Source organism: Rhineura floridana, chromosome 6 (genome assembly GCF_030035675.1).
Source record: "Rhineura floridana isolate rRhiFlo1 chromosome 6, rRhiFlo1.hap2, whole genome shotgun sequence".
NCBI lineage: Eukaryota > Metazoa > Chordata > Lepidosauria > Squamata > Rhineuridae > Rhineura > Rhineura floridana.
The window spans coordinates 149,539,414-149,561,083 of NC_084485.1; the positions used below are offsets into that span (position 1 = coordinate 149,539,414).

The 21,670-nt window shown below is 41.9% G+C and overlaps 1 protein-coding gene and 1 pseudogene across 2 annotated transcripts in view; both read right to left on the bottom strand.

The window, feature by feature from the left end:
- Nucleotides 1-21,670, bottom strand: part of LAMC2 (laminin subunit gamma 2) — a 74,384-nt gene that overhangs the window by 35,376 nt on the left and 17,338 nt on the right. For both annotated transcript variants that reach the window (XM_061634066.1, XM_061634067.1), the window contains exons 2-6: nt 20,565-20,753; nt 10,223-10,358; nt 10,025-10,123; nt 6,562-6,698; nt 2,805-2,924 (exon numbers count right to left, since the gene is read on the bottom strand). In XM_061634066.1, the coding sequence (XP_061490050.1) occupies nt 2,805-2,924; nt 6,562-6,698; nt 10,025-10,123; nt 10,223-10,358; nt 20,565-20,753 (681 nt within the window). The remainder of the gene's footprint in view (nt 1-2,804; nt 2,925-6,561; nt 6,699-10,024; nt 10,124-10,222; nt 10,359-20,564; nt 20,754-21,670) is intronic.
- Nucleotides 56-1,935, bottom strand: LOC133386475 (G1/S-specific cyclin-E1-like; annotated as a pseudogene).

A 21,670-nucleotide genomic window follows, 5' to 3' on the forward strand; every position in this document is an offset into this window, starting at 1 on the left:
AAGAATTGGAAAGGCACTTCAGCCAAGAGGTCTTCAGGTTGAGCAGTTTGCAAAGTTACAGCTGTTTGGATGTGAGGGACAATTTCTTACTGCTCTGAGGTGGGGTGAAGACACCTGTGGGTAAAGGACAACTCCTTCTCAGCCAATGCAGCTTGTTTTACTTGAACTTTGTCCAGCAAATCAAAAGTGTTTATGTGCATTTGTATATTGTGCAAATCCTTGGAAGGGAAGCCTCTGAAGTGTTTGAGCGGTGAACTCCCCATCTCCCTGATAGCCAGAGCAAAGGGAACCATCCATTTCACACATTCCTATATATCACACAACTTATAACCTGAAACATATTCCAAAGAGCACGCAGAGATCCAAAAGCTCAGCTATTTGCACAAATATCTCTTGGGGATATTGTGGTAATAGCACCTGATAGATCTCATTTAGCAAAACAACCTGCATGTATATGTTTAGCCAGGACACAACCGTGAAAGGACTCAGATTCCAAATGAGTGCCTTCATAATGATGAGTTCCATACTAAGAATTTCTTCTTCAGTACATGCCCCATCTGTAACATATGCAAACTGATGCAACTTTGGAGGATAGATTTCCTCAATCTTTGCAGCTATGAATAAAGACAAAATCCCAAAACATTGCAGGAGTGTCTTGATGATGCTCTGTTGAGTTGTGATGAACCAATCAAAGAAATCTTGAGCCAAATAAAATGTCTCTCTATGAAGCTTGTAGACCTCACAAACCTCCATTAGCCAGTCTAGGAGAATCACCCACATTTTAGGTTGCTATAATGGGTGCCTTTGCATATAGTTTATGTGTGTTCTTTCTCTACCATGTTTTTCCGTACGTCATCCCTATTTGCCCAAAACAGGCAATGGTGACTCTCTAGATCAAACAAGGCTTTGGTGCATGAGTGAACCTTCGGCTCCCCAGCTCATCATCTTTGTCTGGCGTGGGGATCAGCATATGGAGATGTGTTCACACAGCATAGTTTGAAAATGGCTGACTTTCATTCTGTTTCTTCTTCGTCATGTCTATCTTGGAAATTTCTTCATCTGGATCCTGTAAAATGTTGCAACATCAGCTTTCCTCTCGTGGGCTTGAATGGAAAAGTCAGCGGGAGCCTCATCGGCAGTGGGTGTTTTCTTGTCCTTATGATCACTGGCCTTGGGTATGGTGGCCTGGAGAGATCAAGACACAGCTGACTTGGACTGGAAGCGGAGGGTGACCAGCGCTTGCATGGTGTGTGTGTGCCTGTCTGTGAGCTCCTCCAAGTGAGCATGGGGCCTTGGCCCAGGCTGGCTGGGAAGGGAAGAGAGAGAAGCAGCATGAGGGTGTGGCTTCGTGGGGGCATGGATTCCGAGGAGACACCACTAATCGGGAATTATTGTAGAATTATATTGTGTTTTTATATTTTGCATTGTGGATATTGTGCTAAATATTTATTATATGAGCCATTCTGGATGGAATGAACTCTGAAACGCAGCCTGTAAATATTTTAAAATAAAATACATTGCTATCAGTGGGCTATAAGTGCATAGTAAGTGCTTGCTTATTTATTTATTTAATTTTATTCCTGCTTTTTCAGAAAAAAATCTTTCAAAACAGCTCATATCTAACAAAAAAAAACTTCAAATAACTTCAGTTTTATGTAAGTGTACCTTACTCTGGACCACTGTTCTTCAACCTTGGGACCCCAGATATTGTTGCACTACAACTTCCATCAACCCCAGCCAGCTTAACCAATGGTCAAGGATGATGGGAGTTGTAGTCCAACAACAACTGAGGACTCAAGGTTGAAGAACAGTGCTCTGAACCATGTCTATGATTGCAGACCCAAAGTTGGTCAAGATGTTTACTTGAGGAAGGACCACAGCATGATAGAGCATATGCTTGGCACAGAAAAGTTCCCAAGGTTCAATCCCTGGCATCTTCAGATAGGGCTGGAAAAGACTCCCGTCTGAAACCACAGAGAGCTGTTGTCAGTCCATGTAAACAACACAAAGCTAGATGGACAAATGCTCTGACTAGGTTATAAGGCAGCTTCCTATGTTCCCATGAAGGTAGATTCTTTCACTATGAACCCTACTGTTAGCCTCCCTCTTCACTAGTGTTACTTACTCAATGCACATTTGGGTGTATTTTTAAGATTCGTTACTAAGTAGTATTATTTCTGCACTAAGAAGGTAATGATTCCTTGCAGAAACAGCAACCTTGGCTCTCCCACACTTCTTAAATTCATTCATTTTAAGGCAACTATAGACATCTCTCCAGATATTGTTTTCTTGTAGATACTCTAATCATGAAGAAAGCAACATTCTAGCCACAGATTTCAGATTTCATGGGAGAAGGATAGAATGGATGGATCTACTGCAAGACTGTCATCCAGGAAACCATGCAGAAACTTTCTGGAGAATCCAACCGAGTCCTATAGGGCACATTCAGCACACATTTAAAATGGGACAGAAGGAAATTCTCCAGAATTAGAAGGAATTCCTGTTCTAACTAGAGTATTGGCATCGTCCATAAGCCAACAAGGGTATGTGGTAAGATCTGCTGGGTGTAAATTGGGCCAACAGGAGACAACATGTGATAATATTGGCAAATAAAGAATACACTGAAGGCACATCTGTTCAACAGATTCTCCTCTCTGCTATGGCCAGAGCTTGGAAAAGTTACTTTTTTGAACTACAACTCCCATCAGCCCAATTCAGTGGCCATGCTGGCTGAGGCTGATGGGAGTTGTAGTTCAAAAAAGTAACTTTTCCAAGCTGTGGCTATGGCATATGGAAACACACACCTGGAGCCACAAAGTAGACAGGATCTGGCCTTCTTGCTGACACATAAACTTCTTTATGATGTGAAGACCACTGGAGCTGCAAAGGGGATCTGTTTCCTTGAGCCTGCCAGCCCTCATCACCTGGAATACAAGGAAACCACACCTTATTGAACTGAGCTGGAAATCCAGTCCATACCCACTGATTCAGGAAACGTGATCGGACGAGGGAAGCGACAAAAGCTCTTTCCATACTATGTATTCCAAGTTGCATATTGAATAGGATGGGTGAATCTGTCAATCTTGATTTCTCTCAGTTTCTCACTTTTTTCAGTCTTAAGTTCAGTTCTCCACATTTCCATATCAGTTTGTGGTTTCTTTATTTTTTAAAAAAGTCCTTATTCATAAGCATTTTAGTGCAAATACCTAATATACACATTAACACATTTTTGCACACCACTTTTCCCTAATATAATGCATTTTGGTATGTTATTTTCACTAAAATATGTATTTTTATGCACATTTGCCCCTAATGTTTGCATTTGTATACACTTGTTTGAGTGGTGAAGTGCATTGCAAAATTCAGGGAACAGTGAATTTCAAAGGATGGCTGTGTTTTGGTTTTTGTGTTGTTTCAGAAACCATGAATTAGGTCATTCACCTTTCAATGTGAAGTGAATCAAATGTCTCCCCCATGCCTAATATGGAAGAATAAGTCATGGCCAATAGTTAATGCCCATCTTCCCTCTAAGCTCGTATCAGCGCTAGTGACGTCATAGGTTTTCCTGTACTGTATGATCAAAGGTCATAGGAACCATTTCTACAGTAAGTAGGATCAAGTGGTAAAGCTTTCTGGACTGCAGCAAATATCTCAGGCTGCAGTTGGGAGTGCTGAATGTTTGAATGCTGATCCATGAAAAAACTTTCCCACACAGAGAAAACTAGCATGTCAGGGAAAAGAGTTCATCCTAGCCTTCTCCCCAATATGCTGATTTTCTATGTGTAATAAGCTATTTTTGGGGGGAAGTATGGGAGCATTTCATACATGCACTCCTCACCTGCAAAAGTGAAATGGTGCATTCTAGGGCTGGAGAAACGCAATTGTTTTTCAGAGACAAGAAGGTAGCATCCCAGAGCCAATGTTGTCTTGGGTGGGCGAACACTCACTATCATCTGTGCCAACAGGTTTCTGTGTTGCTTCAGAAACCTGCACAACCTGTTGGACCAAAGATGACCATGGGACCAGAGCCTGGAAAAGTTACTTTTTTGAACTACAACTCCCATCAGCTTCAGCCAGCATGGCCACTGGATTGGGCTGATGGGAGTTGTAGTTCAAAAAAAGTAACTTTTCCAAGCTCTCCATGGGACAAAAGAAACAAGTGTGTCCACCATACTAAACAATGTGACTATCATTGCAATTTCATCTCCCTGAAAAACTATTCTGACCCTAGAAAAAATATTCTAAGTTTGCTGACTGTATAAACTGACATTAATTTAGCAATTGCAACACAGGGCCAGTATTTTTGCACTCTGCACAGAGCCCCAAATCCATTTGTCTTCTCCCTTTACATCGTGACTTCATCACCAGTTCAACTCCTGTGCCATTTCCCAGCTGCTTTGCCAATTCTGAAAGAGTATCAGTGGAGCCACTCTCTGGCAGGGAGGGTATGTGTGCCATGAGGAATTGTTAGGCAAGGCAGCCACAGCATTGCGTCTTATGGTAGCAACCTTCATCAACTCAAAACTCAGAAGGACAGATAGGGCTGTAGAAGGCTAGCTGTGCCTCTTTCTCCTTGTTTCCTGTTCTACCCACTACAAGTTTAAAGGTTTGAAGCAATTTTGGTTTGTAACTGGACCACATGTCACTCGTTATTAAACAGGCTGGGTCCATTTTTATATAAAATAGTAGCCCTTTTTAAGACCAAGAAATGGCCCATTTAATTGGAGACTGATCTTGGGGCCACTTAAATGCAGGCTATATGCTTTACCAGTGGGCTATATCCCTGCTCCACCTTGTACATATATAGATTCAATTTCACCATTTCTGTTGATGCAGGGGAACCTTTGATGTATCACCAGATTTAAGCTTGTTTGCTGGTGATTAGATTTTCCTCACAGGGAAGCACAGCAACTAAACAATCCCGTGAACATCTTTCTTCCTTAAAATCAGGAGCACACTATTGTATGTGTTACATGATCTGGGAAGACGTGGGTGATCTTTATGTGAAACCCCAAAGCTGATGGGTTTCCTGCTAAATTATGGTCAGAGCAGATATGATGGTGGCAGCCATGACTGATCTTTAGTGGCAATTTCAGTGGAATTGCAAAGGATTTTTTAAATTTAAAAATCCATGATCCCAATTATTAGCAAATGCTCTCATCAGACCAGACTACTCAGCTGAGGATAAAACTGATACAATGCCATCCTGTTTGTTTTTTAAAAAATCACAGTGATTAACACTCTTTTGCACTCAGCGTGGGTGTGTCTGAAAAGTTGCAGGGAGTCTTGAAAGCTCATTTGAACTTCAGTAAAATGCAATTAAATAATAGCAGGGCTATGCCAAATATGCAAGTGGAATGAAAATGCAACAGATTGATCGCTTGAACAGCACAAAGAGTTTTGCAAACATGGAATCTCCCCAAGAACCTAGTTAGACATTACTTTGTCAGCTAGGTGTGAAAAGGAGCCCAAGGCTCATGTGTGTCCTTGTGCCCATGTGCATGCACGCGCGCATACACACACACACACTTCACTCTCTCTCTTTCTGGTAATACTGAGTTGCTGTCTGTATATGGTGTTTCTGCATAGATTGAGAGAACAGGATAGTCTAGGGAGATTTTGATAACTTTGGTTGGGTTCTTAGTCTAGGGAGATCTTAAGACTTTGGTTGGGTTAAATGTTGCATTTACGTGGGGAAAGAAAGAAGAGGGGGGTATCTGCAAGATGCATTTCCTCTCATACTACATCACAAAGTATTGTCCAAACTAACCCTAAGTATGTGTCAAGTCTCAACTCCACTCAGGCTGGGGACAGAGCGGGGCAAGTTAGGCAAAGATAACCAGGTATGTAATCAGCAGCAGAGGAAATATCCCCTAGATGCTCAGAGCAACATGCCTGACCTAGAAGCTCTTACAGAGATCACCTGATCTGGCCTGACTTATTGTGGCCATAGAGCTACATCTACGGTGACAAACTTACTGAACAGAAAGCCACCATCATGAATAGGGATGTAAGCAGGCAGTGATTCTGAGCTGCTTTTGTCATAATCAGCACTGTTTCCATTCTGCCACAGTTTATTTTCCCCATCAAATACCGCATTATTCATCTCACTGTACACTATCTAACATAATTTACATAATTATTTAAGAACTTTGCATAAGTTACAAAATGATGTAATTATTTCCACACTTTTGCATTCACTTCAATGCAAAAGAAATACAACTTAAATGGGGTGGGGAGAACTATCATCAATTTCCTATAGTTCCCAAACTGAAAACAACAGCAGCAGCAAACACCGACCCATTATTCACCAGACTGATTTCTGTTTTGGACATAGGACACATAAGCAAACACTGGCAATTTCCACTTCCATTTTCGTCAGAATTCTCCAACATCACTAACCGTGAATGGTGCTCTATGGACAAAGCAGGACCTGTCTATTCCCCGTTATCTCTTTATTGCAAGCTCTATATGTCTAACTATTGGCAATTAAAATGGCAGAAGAGTTTCGTATAATACCAAAAGTACTGATCATGAAAAAGAGAAAAGGCAAGTTTTTACCTTGCTGAAAGGTAGAGGTGATTTTATGGATGCTATAATTTTCTGCGCTGGAGCATTTCGTTGAGTGTCCATAACAGAAGCACTGAGAGCAACCCTCCGGATTTCCTGCATCTAGGTTATAATAGCCTTGCTTGCAACTGTGCAAAAAAGAAAGCAACATGCCACATGATTGTTCTCTTGTGCATTCATATTCACACACAGAAAGGTGACATACTTTATTTCCATTCTGGATACCTCTTCCTCATCTGGTGTGATAAGATAGCTGGGTCCTCCAGCCAGTAAAAGCTTGATGGCTCTGAGGTCAGCCATCACTACATATCCTGGGCTATCACGGGGAAGAGGTTGCAGCTCAGTGCCTATTCAAGACATCACTCCATGACAGAATGGCTGTCACTTGCCGCAGACAAAGGCAGCCTGGTAACTGCTCCAGGAGATACAGACACTGAATTTCAGTTTGTGCTATGATCTGGTAAAAATATGGGTTTGAGTGATGTGCCAAGTTCAGCACAACTAGTGTATGTGCCATTTTGGTCATGCAAGACCTCAGCATCCAAATAGCAATAGATGAGAAAGAAAAGCATATCTCCTTTTTACCTGTCATTTGCCAACGGCACTTTGGCATAACATTCTGCTATCCAGATTAGCATAATAAATTCCAGTCATCATCCCTTCCACAACCATATATCAATGATATAACTTTGATCTGCGGAACTGGCACTGTTACAGGTGCCACATAATTGTTCCACAGTTGTAAAAAATTGATCTTTTAGTGTGGTAATCCCTGCACTTTGGAACTCCCTGACTATTGACATCAGGCAGACACCTTCACTGTACTCTTTTGGCATCTGCTTAAAACATTCTTGTTTAAGCAAGCCTATCCAGACAGACACATATATGCTGAAGTGTTTTGATTTAATTTAATTTACTGTTAATTTTAATTATCTTCTAAATGTTTTAATTGCTTTTAACAGTTTTTATTGATAATTTTAATATTTCTTATAAATTTCTTCTTTGAGCTTTATTACAGTCAAGTGGTATATAAAATTTGCTAAGTAAATAGCTAGCTTTGGACACCAAACACACAAAGTCAGCTACATGCAGACACATCCACGTAGCAAAGTCCACATTATAAAGTCAACCCATTTAACTAGTCCACCATGCAGTGAAGCTGTAATGTAATAGGTCTCGACTGGGAGTATGGTTAGCTAGCTTGCCCCTCTGGTCAATATGTCTATTGTTTAAGTACAAGCATGAGGACTAGAAGCTTGTTAAGTGTACAATATGTACATGTTTAAACATGTTAAGTATACATTTAAAAACATAGCAGATAGCACCCCTAAGTGCACAGAGAAGCATTATCAACAGTTTTTAGACATGAAAGCGAAATGAAGGCTGTACATACAGATACAGTGTACTTACAAGTATGTAACACTTAAAAGAAATAAGAGGGGTTACTCATCAAACACCTTCATGCCCTGTGTGTATTAGTCTTCCACGGGCATATGGTTTGCTGCTATTGGACATAGAATACTAGACTGAATCATGGTTTGATCCAGCAAAGCTATTCTTATGCTTTGGCGGTATGGGGGCAATCACTCTGAGATTGTCATATACCATCCTCTGCGGCATGATCACAGCCATACAGATGCAAAGGTCCTTGGTTTTTAGAATACATGACATTCATGTGTATACTTTCAAATAAATACCACAAAGTCCTAGGGAATTGGCTAACCTAACTTTAGGTGCATGCAGTGTGCGAATCTCCACATCAAGGGCAGGCTTGCAAAGAGCCTTCCACCCATATGTGCCTCAGAGAAGGGTGCAGCATCAGGTCAAAAAAGTACAGAATGTATCCAAGATTTAACACACATGCCTGGGATGGATTGTGCCATGGAACTTCACCTGTTCTGACATGGCTCAGCTCCCAAAGAGCTGTAATTAGCAAGAGCTCTTTTTTCTGAACACACATAATCACAGGTCTGTCTCTGACAAACCATTTAGCCTGAGGGCACACTTTGTTATTGACACAAACGTTTGGCAGGGTGAGGCTCCTGGCCTCTTCTGTAGATTCATTCAGTCCATTGCATGGGGGCATAGCAATGACATAGGCTGCCGGAAAATGTTACTGGAACTTCCTCAGAGTTTTGAAGAAAAGGTTGGAAGGGAATTTGTTAAAGGTACTCTAGATGTCCTGTCCTAGTACCATTGGCCTAGCCAGGGGGTTGGGTTGTTTATTTAAAAGCATTTCTAAACTCCTTAATTGAAAAAAAACAACCTAAGTTGTTCACGGAAATAACATTAAGACAATGTAATAAAAACAGTAAAAGAGCATGATAAAAATAGACAAAAACAAGAATTCAGAAATTATACAGTCCAATCTTATGGGTCAGGGAAAGCCTGGGCAAAATGATGTGTCTTCACAAGACATCTGAAGCAACTAATACATATGCAGAAATTAAGCAGATGTTTTTAACTAACATAAAGACAGGGACAGCAAATGCAAGAATGGAATGGAATGGGGGGGAAGAACAGCAATGGGATGGAGACTGGGGTTGGGGGGGCAATAGAGGCAGGAGGATGGGGAAGCGCCGGAACGATGGCAGAATGTTGTATAGTTGTGCAGTGATTGAAAGTCCTCTTCTTGACCTTTGAAGTTCTGTTCTAGCTGATCAGACACTACAGACCTACATTAGGGATGGGCAAACCTGTCCATTTTGGTTTCTCTTAGTTTCTCATATTTCCAATCTTAAGTTCAGTTCTCCACAGTTCCACATCAGTTTGTGATTTTTTTTAATTAAAAATTCCTCATGGAAACTCAGCATTTTAGTATGAATTTCTCCTAATATGAACATTTTGTATACAATTTTGCCTAATATACACTTTTGTAAAGCAATTTTCTTGAATAAAATTTATTAATTTATTTAATTACATTTCTAAACCGCCCTATAGCAATAAGCTCTCAGGGCGGTGTACAACAAGATACATTTGTGTATGTTATTGTCACCGATATATACGTTTATAAGCATACTTCATCCTAGTATCTGCATTTTGTACACTTGTCAGGAGCACTGCATTGCAAAATTTACAGAAGTGTGGATTTTGAAGAATGGCTGTTGTTTTGGTTGCTATATTGTTTCAGGAAGTGCAAATTAGGTAAGTTCGCCTTTAAATGTGAACTGAATTAAATTTCTCCCCCATCCCAAACTTACATTTCCAAATAATATGGAAACCACATTTCTTTCTCAGTGGAAACTGAAGTTCTCAGCATCTAAAAAATTGGCACTAAGTACAAGATTCCATGCTTGCCTACTGAACTCAATCTACATAGCCTCTGTTACTGAGCTACATTTCTGTCAGTCTGTATGCTAAGTGAAGAATAACTTGCGCTACCAAGTGAATCCCTTTATCATGACATCTCTGAGCAGAACAGAAACCTTTAGCCTCATAAACTTTGTGCACAGACCTGTCACATCGATCTCCGGCAGCCGCTGCTTTGCAGATACAACGTCCTGAAATACATTGCCCTGTGCTACCAGCTGGATCACAACCACACCGGGAGACCCTAAGAAAAATAAAAGATCATTTTCAAATGAAGCTCCATGCTCATAACGGGAACACAACCACCAGGGATGAACAGCTCCACCAACCCAATGGCACTTACTGTATTTGCTCAGCAGCTGTGCAGCCAGATTCTGAGAAGGAATGGAAATTGTGCTGGCAACGGTCACATTTATCACCTGTCACACCAGGTTTGCAGTGGCACCGTCCATGGTTATCACAGTATACACTGATAGAACCTATGAAGAAGAAATAGTAGAGAAAACATTAAGGGTGATTTTGATTGTTCTCATCTGGTTTATAGCAATCCCAGGGAAACTCAAGGATGGTTGTTATAGCATTACCACAGCAGTCATGCAGTTCCATTATGTGAGGTTCCTCTCCCTTTTGGTTTATTGTGTGATCTGTACATTGCTAATTTATTAGGATGCTCGTTGCCTAAAAAGCTATCTTGGAATGCAGATTAAGTCACACCCTCCTGCAGAATGAGATAGGGCTGGGACCTGGTTTTGTGGAACATTGCCAGAAAAATGGGTTGCATTGGTTCAAGTTTGAAGTTGGTAGACTCTGCAGCTTGGAGGTTCTTCAAGAGAAGCAGTTTGCTTGCTTCTCTGCTCCCAGAATGCCTACCTAGATGGTTGCACTCAGAAGGTAGTGCTTGGGGAGTATTGTTTGGCCCTGTAGAGACTTCAGTGCAGAGTTCCTCAGGGTTTGATTTTATCCCCCATGCTATTTAACATCTACATGAAACTGCTGAGTAGGGTCATCCAGAGATGTGGAATATGTTGTCAGCAATATGCTGATGACACACAACTCTGTCTCTCCTTCACTTCTCCAGGTGCAGCAGTGGATGTGCTAGACCAATGTCTTGCCTCAGTAATGGACTGGATGAAAGCCTATACAATGAAGATCAGTATGGCACTGTTAGTGGGTGCTTCCCTAGACTGGATGGAGGGGATGTGGCCTGCTATTGATGGGGTTACACTCCCTCTGAAGGAGCAGGTGCATAGCTTGGGGATAATTCTGGATCCATTTCTATTGCTTGAGGCTCAAGTGGCCTCAATGGTGTGGAGTGCCTTCCATCAGCTTTGGCTGGTGGCTCAGTTACAACCCTCTCTGGACAGGGACAGCCCAACTTCAGTTGTCTATGCTCTTGTAACTTCTAGGTTAGATAACTGCAATGTGACTGTTTGGAAACTGCAGCTGGTGTAGAGTTCAGCAGTCAGATTGCTCACTATGGTAAGAAGGTCTGAGCACATAACACCAATTCTGGCACAACTGCATTTGCTACCAATTAGTTTCTGGGCTCAATTCAAAGTGCTGGTTTGATCTATAAAGCCTTATATACCCTAGGACCCCAATATATCAACTAACCCGGACCCTGTGTTCAGCATCTGAGGCCCTTCTTTGTGTGCCTTGTCTGAGGAAGGTGCGGAGGATGGTGACACATGAATGGTCCTTCTCAGTGATGGCCCCCTCTTATGGAACACTCTCCCCAGAGAGGCATGCTCAGCACCATCATTATCTCTCTTTAAGTGCCACGCAAAAACATTCCTCTTCTTCCAGGCGTTTGGCTCTTAATTTTTGGAGTGCTTTTGGAGGGCTTTTGATGTTATAGCCTCTTTTAGGGGGAGAATTGTTCCACCATCTTATCCATGTATTGTGTTTTTTAACTTGCTTTGTGTTAGTTTTATATTGGTTTTAATCTTTTTACTGTATGTCACATTGGGTTCATTTTTATGAATAAAGGTGACTAATAAATGTAATTAAATAATAATAATAATAATAATAACAACTTATACATTTGTAAATAAACGGATTCTTGCAAAGGCAAAGTAAGGACCAAACTAGACAAGACACTAAATAGAAGGCATGGGGGTCTTGGGCAGGGATTTATGTTGGGACTGGTGTGTGGAGAGGAGAGGTTTTACCCTTTCCTCTTCTGCCGCAGTCCTGATGGAAGTCTCACACACATATGTGCTGTGAGCCCCCAGGAGGGAAGCACCCACTGGCACCAATGAAGGCTTTCTTCCCAGAGGTAATAGCAGGACTAAGGAGGGACAATTTTTCTCAGGAACATAACAGGAGAGGAAAGGGCTAAACCTCCCTGCATGCTGCAATCATGCTGAAAATCAACTGGTATGACTGCAAGTGACCAGTATACTTTGGCCCCAAGTCTCCATTGCTCTCTTCCAGAAGGGAAGAGACCCTGAACTTCAAGATACTCAAAGAAAGGGAAGGACAAAGCAGACAAATTGTAGAGACAAAGCCTGCATACACACAACTCGTATGTACGCAGGCTCTGTGCAGCAGAAGAGTGAATTAACACATGGATGTTGGTGAGTCAGGCCCCCTGCAGTTCATTCTCCCCTCCCACCATATGCAGATTGAACCCCATTGATTGTGTGAACAGGGCTACGTTCTTGCTATTTTTGGAGGTCTACTTCACACATGGGGCCCCAAGTGAGTAAGAAATAGCAGCCAGGAACACAGAATTATATTTTCTACTCAGTCCCAGGTAACAGTACCACAGAAAAACCCTTTGATAATTATAATTACTTCCAAGAAAGGCCATCAGCTTGAATAAGTCGCACTTCCGTTAGACTAGGAAGTGTTGCCAGTTTGTGGAAGAAGAAGAAATACCAAAGGATACCCTTTCCTTGTAGTCACAGTTCAAAACTCAGTTAGCCTGTTGCTCAGTGAGCAGGAAACAGCCTATTGGGGACCAATAGCAGCTACCGGAGATGGGGGACCATCAGGTTGTTTCACAGCTAGGAGCATATTCTGGAGGACTAGAGCAGGGCGGGGGAGCTGCTGTTCTTCAAATTAGAAGTGACCAGTTTAAGGACATATTTTAAAAGATGTATTTATCACTACATTAAAATGACATAATGCGCCATGTATCCCTGCTAATCCTGAAGATGCCTGGGAAAAAAATAGTGACTAAGACTCCCTCCTTAGGCAAAATTGCATAGAAAAATGTATTAATTAGAAGAAATTTACACTAACTAGTCTGCAAAACACCAACAAACTGGACACACTCATTTCATACATGCAGAGCTACTGTAGGTCAGGTGTTGCTTTGCTACATGCAAAAATGCTGATCATTAACAGGTTATCAAGAGATCTGGTGCAGTTTAGAAGCAATGAGGATGAACTGTGAGCCAGGAAATCCCCAATTCAAACCTCACCTCAGCCATGAACTGATGAGGTAATCTCCAGCATGCCACTATCCCCCTCAAGGCCAGACTTCCATCTCAGAGAAAGAAATACTCACCTGTTTTACAGAGTCGTCATAAGCACAACCCCTGAGCCACTCCCTGTGGGGGTGATCTTTAGCTGGCCCTTGACACCCAGGAGACATGAGCGGGGATTTGACACTGTGCCACCTGTGCAGCCGTGGGCAAGCTGCATAGTCCCAAGGAGCCCAGTTGCCCCCCAGCTGGCAGTTGCGGACAAGGAAGGGGCTGGCTTGTGCAGCTGTGGCAAGCTGAGCAGACCCTAGCCAGCTGGGGAGGACTAGCCTCAGAGGGAGGCAATGGTAAACCCCCTCTGAATACCGCTTACCATGAAATCCCTATTCATAGGGTAGCCATAAGTCGGGGTTGACTTGAAGGCAGCCCATTTCCATAAGCACAACTATGATAACACACATGAAGTGCTTTGATAACTTCCTTAGATTTGAGGTTTAATTATTATAGGCCAGGTGACCATCACTTATTCTAACGAGTGATAGTTGTGTGTGATTCATGGGCAGGCAGCATCCTAACACCAGGAAATATAGTCTTGAACAAAGCTGAATATGTCAAGGCTGGAAGAGTCTATATCATTCCAGGCTATTTTCTATTTCATTTACAGTGAGACAAAAGAGTACTTTCATGACTCATTCTTAAGCCTAAGGCTGCAGTCCTGTGCACACACCTATGAGTAAGACCCTCTGAATATAGTGAGACTTATCTCTCACCGAGTAAACATGAGTAGGATTGCATAGTGATTCCCAAACTGTGTGCCAAGGCACACTACCGCACGAATAGAAATTAAATGAGTAAAGAATCCTGGCTTGAAAGGACTGAATGTCTCTTTTCGCAAGGGCCTAAGTGGCATAGCAACTGGGGAGGAGGACTTGTGGCCCTTCTGGACAGCACCAAAGGGCCTATGAGCCTGGTTTTCACATAACCAGCTCTGTAGTCCGTGTGGCATGAATGCCAAAAAGGTTGCCCAGCACTGTCCTAAGCCATTCTTGGCTGTCAGGATATCAACAGTCCCCTGAAGAAGAATTGATCATTCTGAGCAATTTAACTGATGTACATCACTGGCACCATTTTGGTCTCTCAGCTGAATAAGGATGTCCAGTGCTGTTCGTGCTCCACAGCAATTACCAATATACAGGGTGACCAGGTAGTCAACTTTGTCAAAAGGGATGCTGCTTGCGTCAGACTATGATGCTGCCTTTGCTTAGTGTATCAGCTCTATCTTTTCTTCTGATCCAAATAACCAAGAAAGTACAGACTACATAGATGACAAATGTCACACAATACTAGCGTTTGATTTTTGTCACTGCCCTAACCCAGACACCAACTACTTAGAGGCCGGCACTGTTATAACTTCTAGCCCTGGTGAGATATAGACTTGGAAATGTGGAATCAAAGAGGCCCTAAGAGATCTGAAGCCCCATCTGAGGACAAGCAGGTGATGGAGTCCAGTTCAGAAGGAGACCCACTTAGGCTCTGCGTCTATCAAGCAGCCAGCCTAAGCCCTTTAAGGAGTTACCTCATCAATTACCCAAGATCCCACTGTTCACTAATATTCCCTCATCTGAATCACCAACAAACCCAAGAGAATACAGAACACCAAAGGAGTGCTAGACAGCAAAAACCTAGATCCTTTAAAAGATCCCTCATTAAGGCTTTGAGGCATTCCTTCAGGTGCCCACACCACAGCAAAAAGCAGAGCAAGCTTTTTGAGTCCTACAGACCATGAACACTTCCAGATAGGTCATTTATTGAGCATTTATCGTGATTTGTTTGCAGGGAGGTTAGACGTCAGAGTGTCAAGTGTCATCTCACACTTTCTAGTGCATTTTCCTGTGATTTCCTTATCGCATGAAGTCCAGTCTTTTTGTGGGTGTGTTGCACAAGAACTCAAAATAAAGTATAATTACGGAACTTGAATTTGTCAGTATGTGATACAGGATTTTGTGACATATGGTTCATTTACACATATGTTCAGATTGAACATAATAGGTACACAGCATTAACATCCCAACAGATACAGCTCCCCCGTAAGATTGGGAAGGGGGGGCTTGCACTCTAGAGATGCTTTCAGAGTAGGGTTGCCAGCTCAGAAGCATCCCAAACCCTAGAGGGCCCTAGTGATATCAGGGGGGTGGACTGAAGTGATGTCATAGGGGCAGGACAGTGATGTCACAGGGGCAGCCCTAGTGATGTCATTAAGCATGATACCTTAAGCATCATTCACAGTTGCCTGGAGCATATCATTCAAACAAAAACATTTATCTGATTGGAAATTAAGATAGAAATCTTAGCTAAAAGATGGAGCCTGGGTAGGGAACATTTAATCTAGCCTACTTGCTTTTGGTAAGAAGGGTTTAAGTGCCCTCAGGCCAGCCCAGTCACCAGAAGGCCACTGTAGGAAGAAAGGAGGCTAGTGTTGTGGAGATGTAAGATGGGAGCACTCCGGAGTAAAGATGGATGTCCCCGAAGGCTGCAATTCTAAACACACTTACTAAGGAATTAAGCCCCATAGAACTCAACAGGACTTGCTTCTGAGTAGATATAGTTTGGATCTTGCTGTTGGTAAAGCTTGACTAGGGATCCTCTGCAAAGACATCCATGTGTGTACTGCCTTCAAGTAGATTCCAACTTACAAAAACCCTATTCATAGGGTGGCCATGAGGCTGAGAGGCAGTGACTGGCCCAAGGTCACCCAGTGAGCTTCTTGGCTATGTGGAGATTCGAACCCTGGTCTCCCAGGTCGTAGTCCAACACCTTAACCACTACACCACACTGGCTCTCAAGACATCCATATCCAAGTAGGGTTGGCAACCCCCTGCCTGCAATGTCCTGACCCTATCTTTTAACATGGCTGCTCCAAACTTCTTTACAGATTTGACCCTTCAGAAAGAGGTCTGAGAAATGAGTAAGAGTAAGAAGATTCTCTACCCTTTCTGTCTCCCCTGTGGGGTGCTATAAACTCACTGAGACAGCCAACCAAATTCCAGTGAGTAATAACTGACAAGGAGAAAACACACATGGTTTGATCTACCTTCACAGGCAGCAGCTTGGGAACACCAGCAATTGCAGCCACACTTCCCAGTATGTGAATTCTCTTTTACCACTATTGGGCAAGAAACAAACCGTCATGCAACCAACAAGGTGCCTCATCAATGGGTTTAAGGAGGTTGAGCTGAGCATATGGAACTACTGCTGTTGCTTCTATGGATGTAAGGGAATGAGGTTAAAGATGAGTGAAATGCAAATAGAAAAGAAAAACAAAAGACAGTGATGCTTCCCTAAATGCAATACCATACCAACCACAACAAGATTCCTATGAGTAAGGCAGACAAATCAGCACCCCACAACCAGTCAGGATTCATAACCAAAACCCCAAACTAAAAAAATCCTGGCAGCCAGTCAGCCAAGGTCACAGAAATCCCCATGCAGCACAACCTGACCTGGGGACTTCAGTTAACACAGAATGCTGCAGCACGATTGCTGACATGAGTGAGATCCTATCAGCACATTACACCTCTGCTCTGAAATCGGCATTGGTTGCTGATTTGCTACCAGGCCAGGTTCAAGGTGTGCTTTCCATGTTATGGGTGCCACATAGTACTTGTTCTGCTCTTGTAAGAAATCAGTCCTTTTGTGTGGCAGCACCTACGCTTTGGAACTCCTTGCCTATTGACATTAGGCAGACGCCTCTTTTCAGCACCTGCTAAAATCATTTTTGTTTGGGCAAATCTATCCAGGCATGTAGAAGCTATTGTGCTTTTAAACTCATTTTTAACTCATTGTTGATTTTATTATTTTGAATGTTTTTAAATACCTGTATAACTGTTTTTGCTAATAATTTTATTGTTTTAATTCCTTCTGTAAACTGCTTTGAGATTTTTTTACAATAAAGCGGTATTTAAATGTTGAAAATAAAATACATAAATAAATTTTGGAGTCACTGTGGCCCTTGAGTCTCTTCCCACTTTTAGGAACCAAGGAATCTGCCGTATACTGACTCAGGCCATTTGGTACCATCTAGCTCAGTACTGATGACATGGACTAGCATTGGTTCTCCAGGATTCTAGGCAATAATCTTTTCCAGAAATTGAATTTTGGACCTTTGCATGCAAAGCATATGCCCTATCAATGACCTACAGCCATTCCCCTGTTTAAAAAAGCATCTTTTAAAATTGTTCTTTTCAATTCACTCTGGAATGCACATCATACCTAGGGCAGATCCACACCATTCATTTAAAGCACATTCAACACATATTTGAAGCACATGAATCCCACCACAGAATCATGGGAACTGTAGTTTGTTAAGGGTGGTGAGAACTATAGCTGTGAGGGGGAAACTACACTTCCCAGGATTCTTTAGGGGAAGTCATGTGCTTTAAATGTATTGTGTGCATCTACTTAATAAACTTTGCCTTTATGTTAATCGTTTTAATTAATTTTTCAGAATGGAAATGAGCTATAAAGTGTACTGGGTGACCATGGGCTACTCACCATCTCTCAGCCTAATATGCCCCTCAGGATGAAAACAATGGAGAACTATGACCATCCCAAGGAAGAAGGGCACACTTAAAATGTAGAGGAAATAATCTACAACCATAGTGTGAAATCAAATACCTATTGGGACATAGTATGAAGAAATATTTATATAAGCATGACAATTAAATATGTTTATTATTTACACAACATGTAAAGATATCTGTAGTGCAATCCTATGTTTGTTTACTCAGAAGCAAGTCCCAATGTATTCAATGGGGCTTACTCAAACAAGGAAGCATGCACAGGACTGCAGCCTCAAGTGATAAGGAACTTGTTCTTTCAACAAGCCTTTTAAGCTGAGACCTTATCTCAGTCTGCGTCTGTGTTGTAATTGCTTTTTAAGATGTTTTTAAACCTTTTCTTTTTTTAAAAAGATGTTTTTAAAGCTTTTTTAAAAATATTTTTAAAGATGGTTTATTTTAATATATTTTAAAGTCTGTTTTTATTATGTTTTGAAGTGTTTTTAGTGCTTTTGTTTGCCGCCCTGGGCTCCTACTGGGAGGAAGGGCGGGACATAAATCAAATAATGAATAAATAAAAAATAAATACACTTCTTTCACCCAACCCAAAATTCAGAATCATGCCACTTTAAGTTCTTTTGCAACTGTTTATACTTGGACATTAGAAGGAACTTCTTGACAGTAAGGGCAGTTCAGCAATGGAACCGACTGCCTAGGGAGGTGGTGGGATCCCCTTCGCTGGATGTCTTCAAGCAGAGGCTGGACAGCTATCTGCGGGAGATGCTCTAGCTATGGATTTCCTGCTGTGAGCAGGGGGTTGGACTCGATGGCCTACAAGGCCCCTTCCAACTCTATGATTCCATGATTCTATGATTTATGGTTATTGGATTTTAAAGGGATTTATTTCTTATTGTGAGCTGCCTTGGTTTCCAATCACCAACCCAACCTCACAGGGTTGTTGGAAAGACTCTATACACACACTGCAGATGTAAAAATACAAACAACCCCATATAATAGTTTATTGTCAAACCAGCTGGTCATTGCAGAACATTTTTAAAAAATAAGTATTAGTTTCCTACATAATAAAAACTGTTATACCTGAGTAAGCCCTGCCTAATTGCTTTAAAAATAGGATTGGAGAGGAAGAGAAAGATTTACAACACAAACACAATTCTTGGCTATGTTCACTCAAAAGTCCCATTAATTTACAGCACAATCCTAACCCACGTCTACTCAAAAGTGAGTCCTATTGAATTCAATGGGGTTTACTCTGGGTATGTGAGATTAGCATTGCAGCTTTACTCCCAGAAAAGTGAATATTGGATTAAAGCTTCATATTGGAAAGGTTTTCAAAACACTGCCCTCTTGAACAGCCCAGGGTCTGACTCCTGCACACAAGAGAAAAAAACCCTGAAAGCTATATACTTACTCAATTTATGAGATTTTCAGATAAACAGGAAAAAAACAATCATTTTCTGACATTGCAATGAGGTCTAGGCGCTGCCTGGAGGTCAACAAATCACAACCCTGACTTCACTTATTGGCTACAAACCTGAAAGGGCGGGTTAGAGCTACAAGCTGATTGAACATATCTGTTACACAGAATTAACAGTTGTGGGGGGAGGGGGTGGCTGACGTTTTGGTGTATATCTCGTGAACCAGACCACCTAGAAACTTTTTTTAAAAAATTAAAGCTGAGAGTCCAGAGATTAAGGTGACTCATCCAGAGACCCGGAAAGGAGCCCCAAAAGCCGAAGTATCTGGCCGAAAACCGGACACCTGGCAACCCTATTCCAGAGCTCCATTCCACTCTCTGACTTGTAGCCTGACTCTTTATTGAGTCTCTTCCTGGTGCAGCTACTTAAAAGTTTTCTTTGTTTGCACAGACCGTGGGCACAATGGGGGAAAACACCACCTTCATTTCTCTGGGAGGGACACCCCTATAATTTCCTTCAATTAGTAGTTAGGGCCTTTTGCATTCATTACATGACAAGAAACCTGAGTCTGCAAAAAGTCTGCAGCTGACAGAAAGCTGCAGCTAGGGATGGGCAAATCTGGAAGTCCTGAGTCCTCTCGGTTTCTTGTTTTTTCCAGTCTTAAGTTTAGCTCTGCACATTTCCACATCAGTGTGCAATGAAAATTCATCAGCATTTTATTGTGAAATTCTCCTAATATACAGATGTTTACTGTATGCAATTTTGCCTAATCTACATATTTTACGGAGCAATTTTTATATAATGCATTTTTATATGTTAGTTTCACTAATATAAGCATTTTTGTGCACACTTTACCCTAATATATACATTTTTGTATGCAATACTTGTCTGGAGAACTGTATGACAAAATTTGAAAAACTGTGAATTTCAAAGGATGGCTGTGTGTTTCAGTTCACATATTGTTTTGGAAAGTGCAAATCAGATAGGTTCACCTTGAAATGCAAACTTAGTTGTATTTTCCCCCCATTCATAGTTGCAACCAAACCTTGCCGAGGAGCGTACCTGTATGATACATGTGTGTGCTTGTTTCATTAATTTACTTTTTAGGCATGCAGCTCTGAAACATGGGAATTGTCCCTTAGATACTGCAGCCAGCAACACAACAGCAGGTGCCTGCCCCATTGCTGTAGCTAGCTGTTCCTAATTCAAGCCAACTAAAATTCAGTCCCTTTCTCATCTCCCCATCAGTTCCTGCATACCTGTGGGACTGCAACTGCAGGGCACACAATGATTTTGATGACGCTGGCGATAGAAGCCCTCCTTACACTGCTCACAGTTGTCTCCCTCTGTGTTGTCGACACAGTTGAGACACCGGTATCCATTTCCAGTTCGTCTGTGTAGCTCATTGTCGAACATGCACAGCCTGGATTTCCCATTGCAGTTGCAGGCTGAAAAACAAAGCACGGAGAATGGTCACCAGTCAGCTAAAGGAACCCATGTGACAGTTTCAGAAACTTGCTTACAAATTTGATTTGATGAGTGACATTTGAGAGCCACTCTGTTGGTATGCTCAGACCCAAGCTACACAAACAGCAGTGTCACGTGATGCAACTCTAGGTGCATTCCTTCATCACAGAAAATTGGCTGGTCAGAGTGAAGGGTTCCATTTTAGACAGTGAAGGCTGGTCCATGATGGCTACTGGGGCACAGCCCTCCCAATGAGAATGTCAAGCATTTTTTAACACCCCCCAAATCTCACAGCTTCACACTCATTATTCTCCCACACAGATTTATACTTTATTGAATTAACAGAGGCTTGTGGGGGTATTTTTGTCAATCTCTGGTTCTCTGGCAGGTCAGCTCTCTGCACACTCAGCCAGTCTTAATCCAAAAGTATAGCTATGGCAAAGAGGTCCCCCCCCATGTGTCTCTAAGTAGAAAAATCATGTGACTGATATTTCAATTTTAGTAAGACTACTTGGTTTCAGCCCTACTAGGAAGGCATCTGTTGTTTTGAGGGTATCCAGCACAGCCACTATAGCAGCTTAGGGAGAAGCCCAAACTGCTTCAAGAACAGCCCCATGTGGTATAGTCTGTATCAGAATCATACATTGATTCTGAGCATGCTCAGAGCTGTTTTCCTGAAGGCCAGATCTCCTCATAGGCAGCCAGAGAAGGAACAGGGTTTTCTACTTTAAGGAGGTTTTTTTGTTCTATATTTATTTTGTGGCCTTGCAAAAGAGAGAGAGAGAGAGCGCAGGTAGGCAAGCAAGTAAGTATGGATAAATATGTATTTTTTACTTAATCATTTTGCATTTGTTTTGTGAATTGGGTACTTGGAAAGAGAAATAGTGGATGGCTTGTG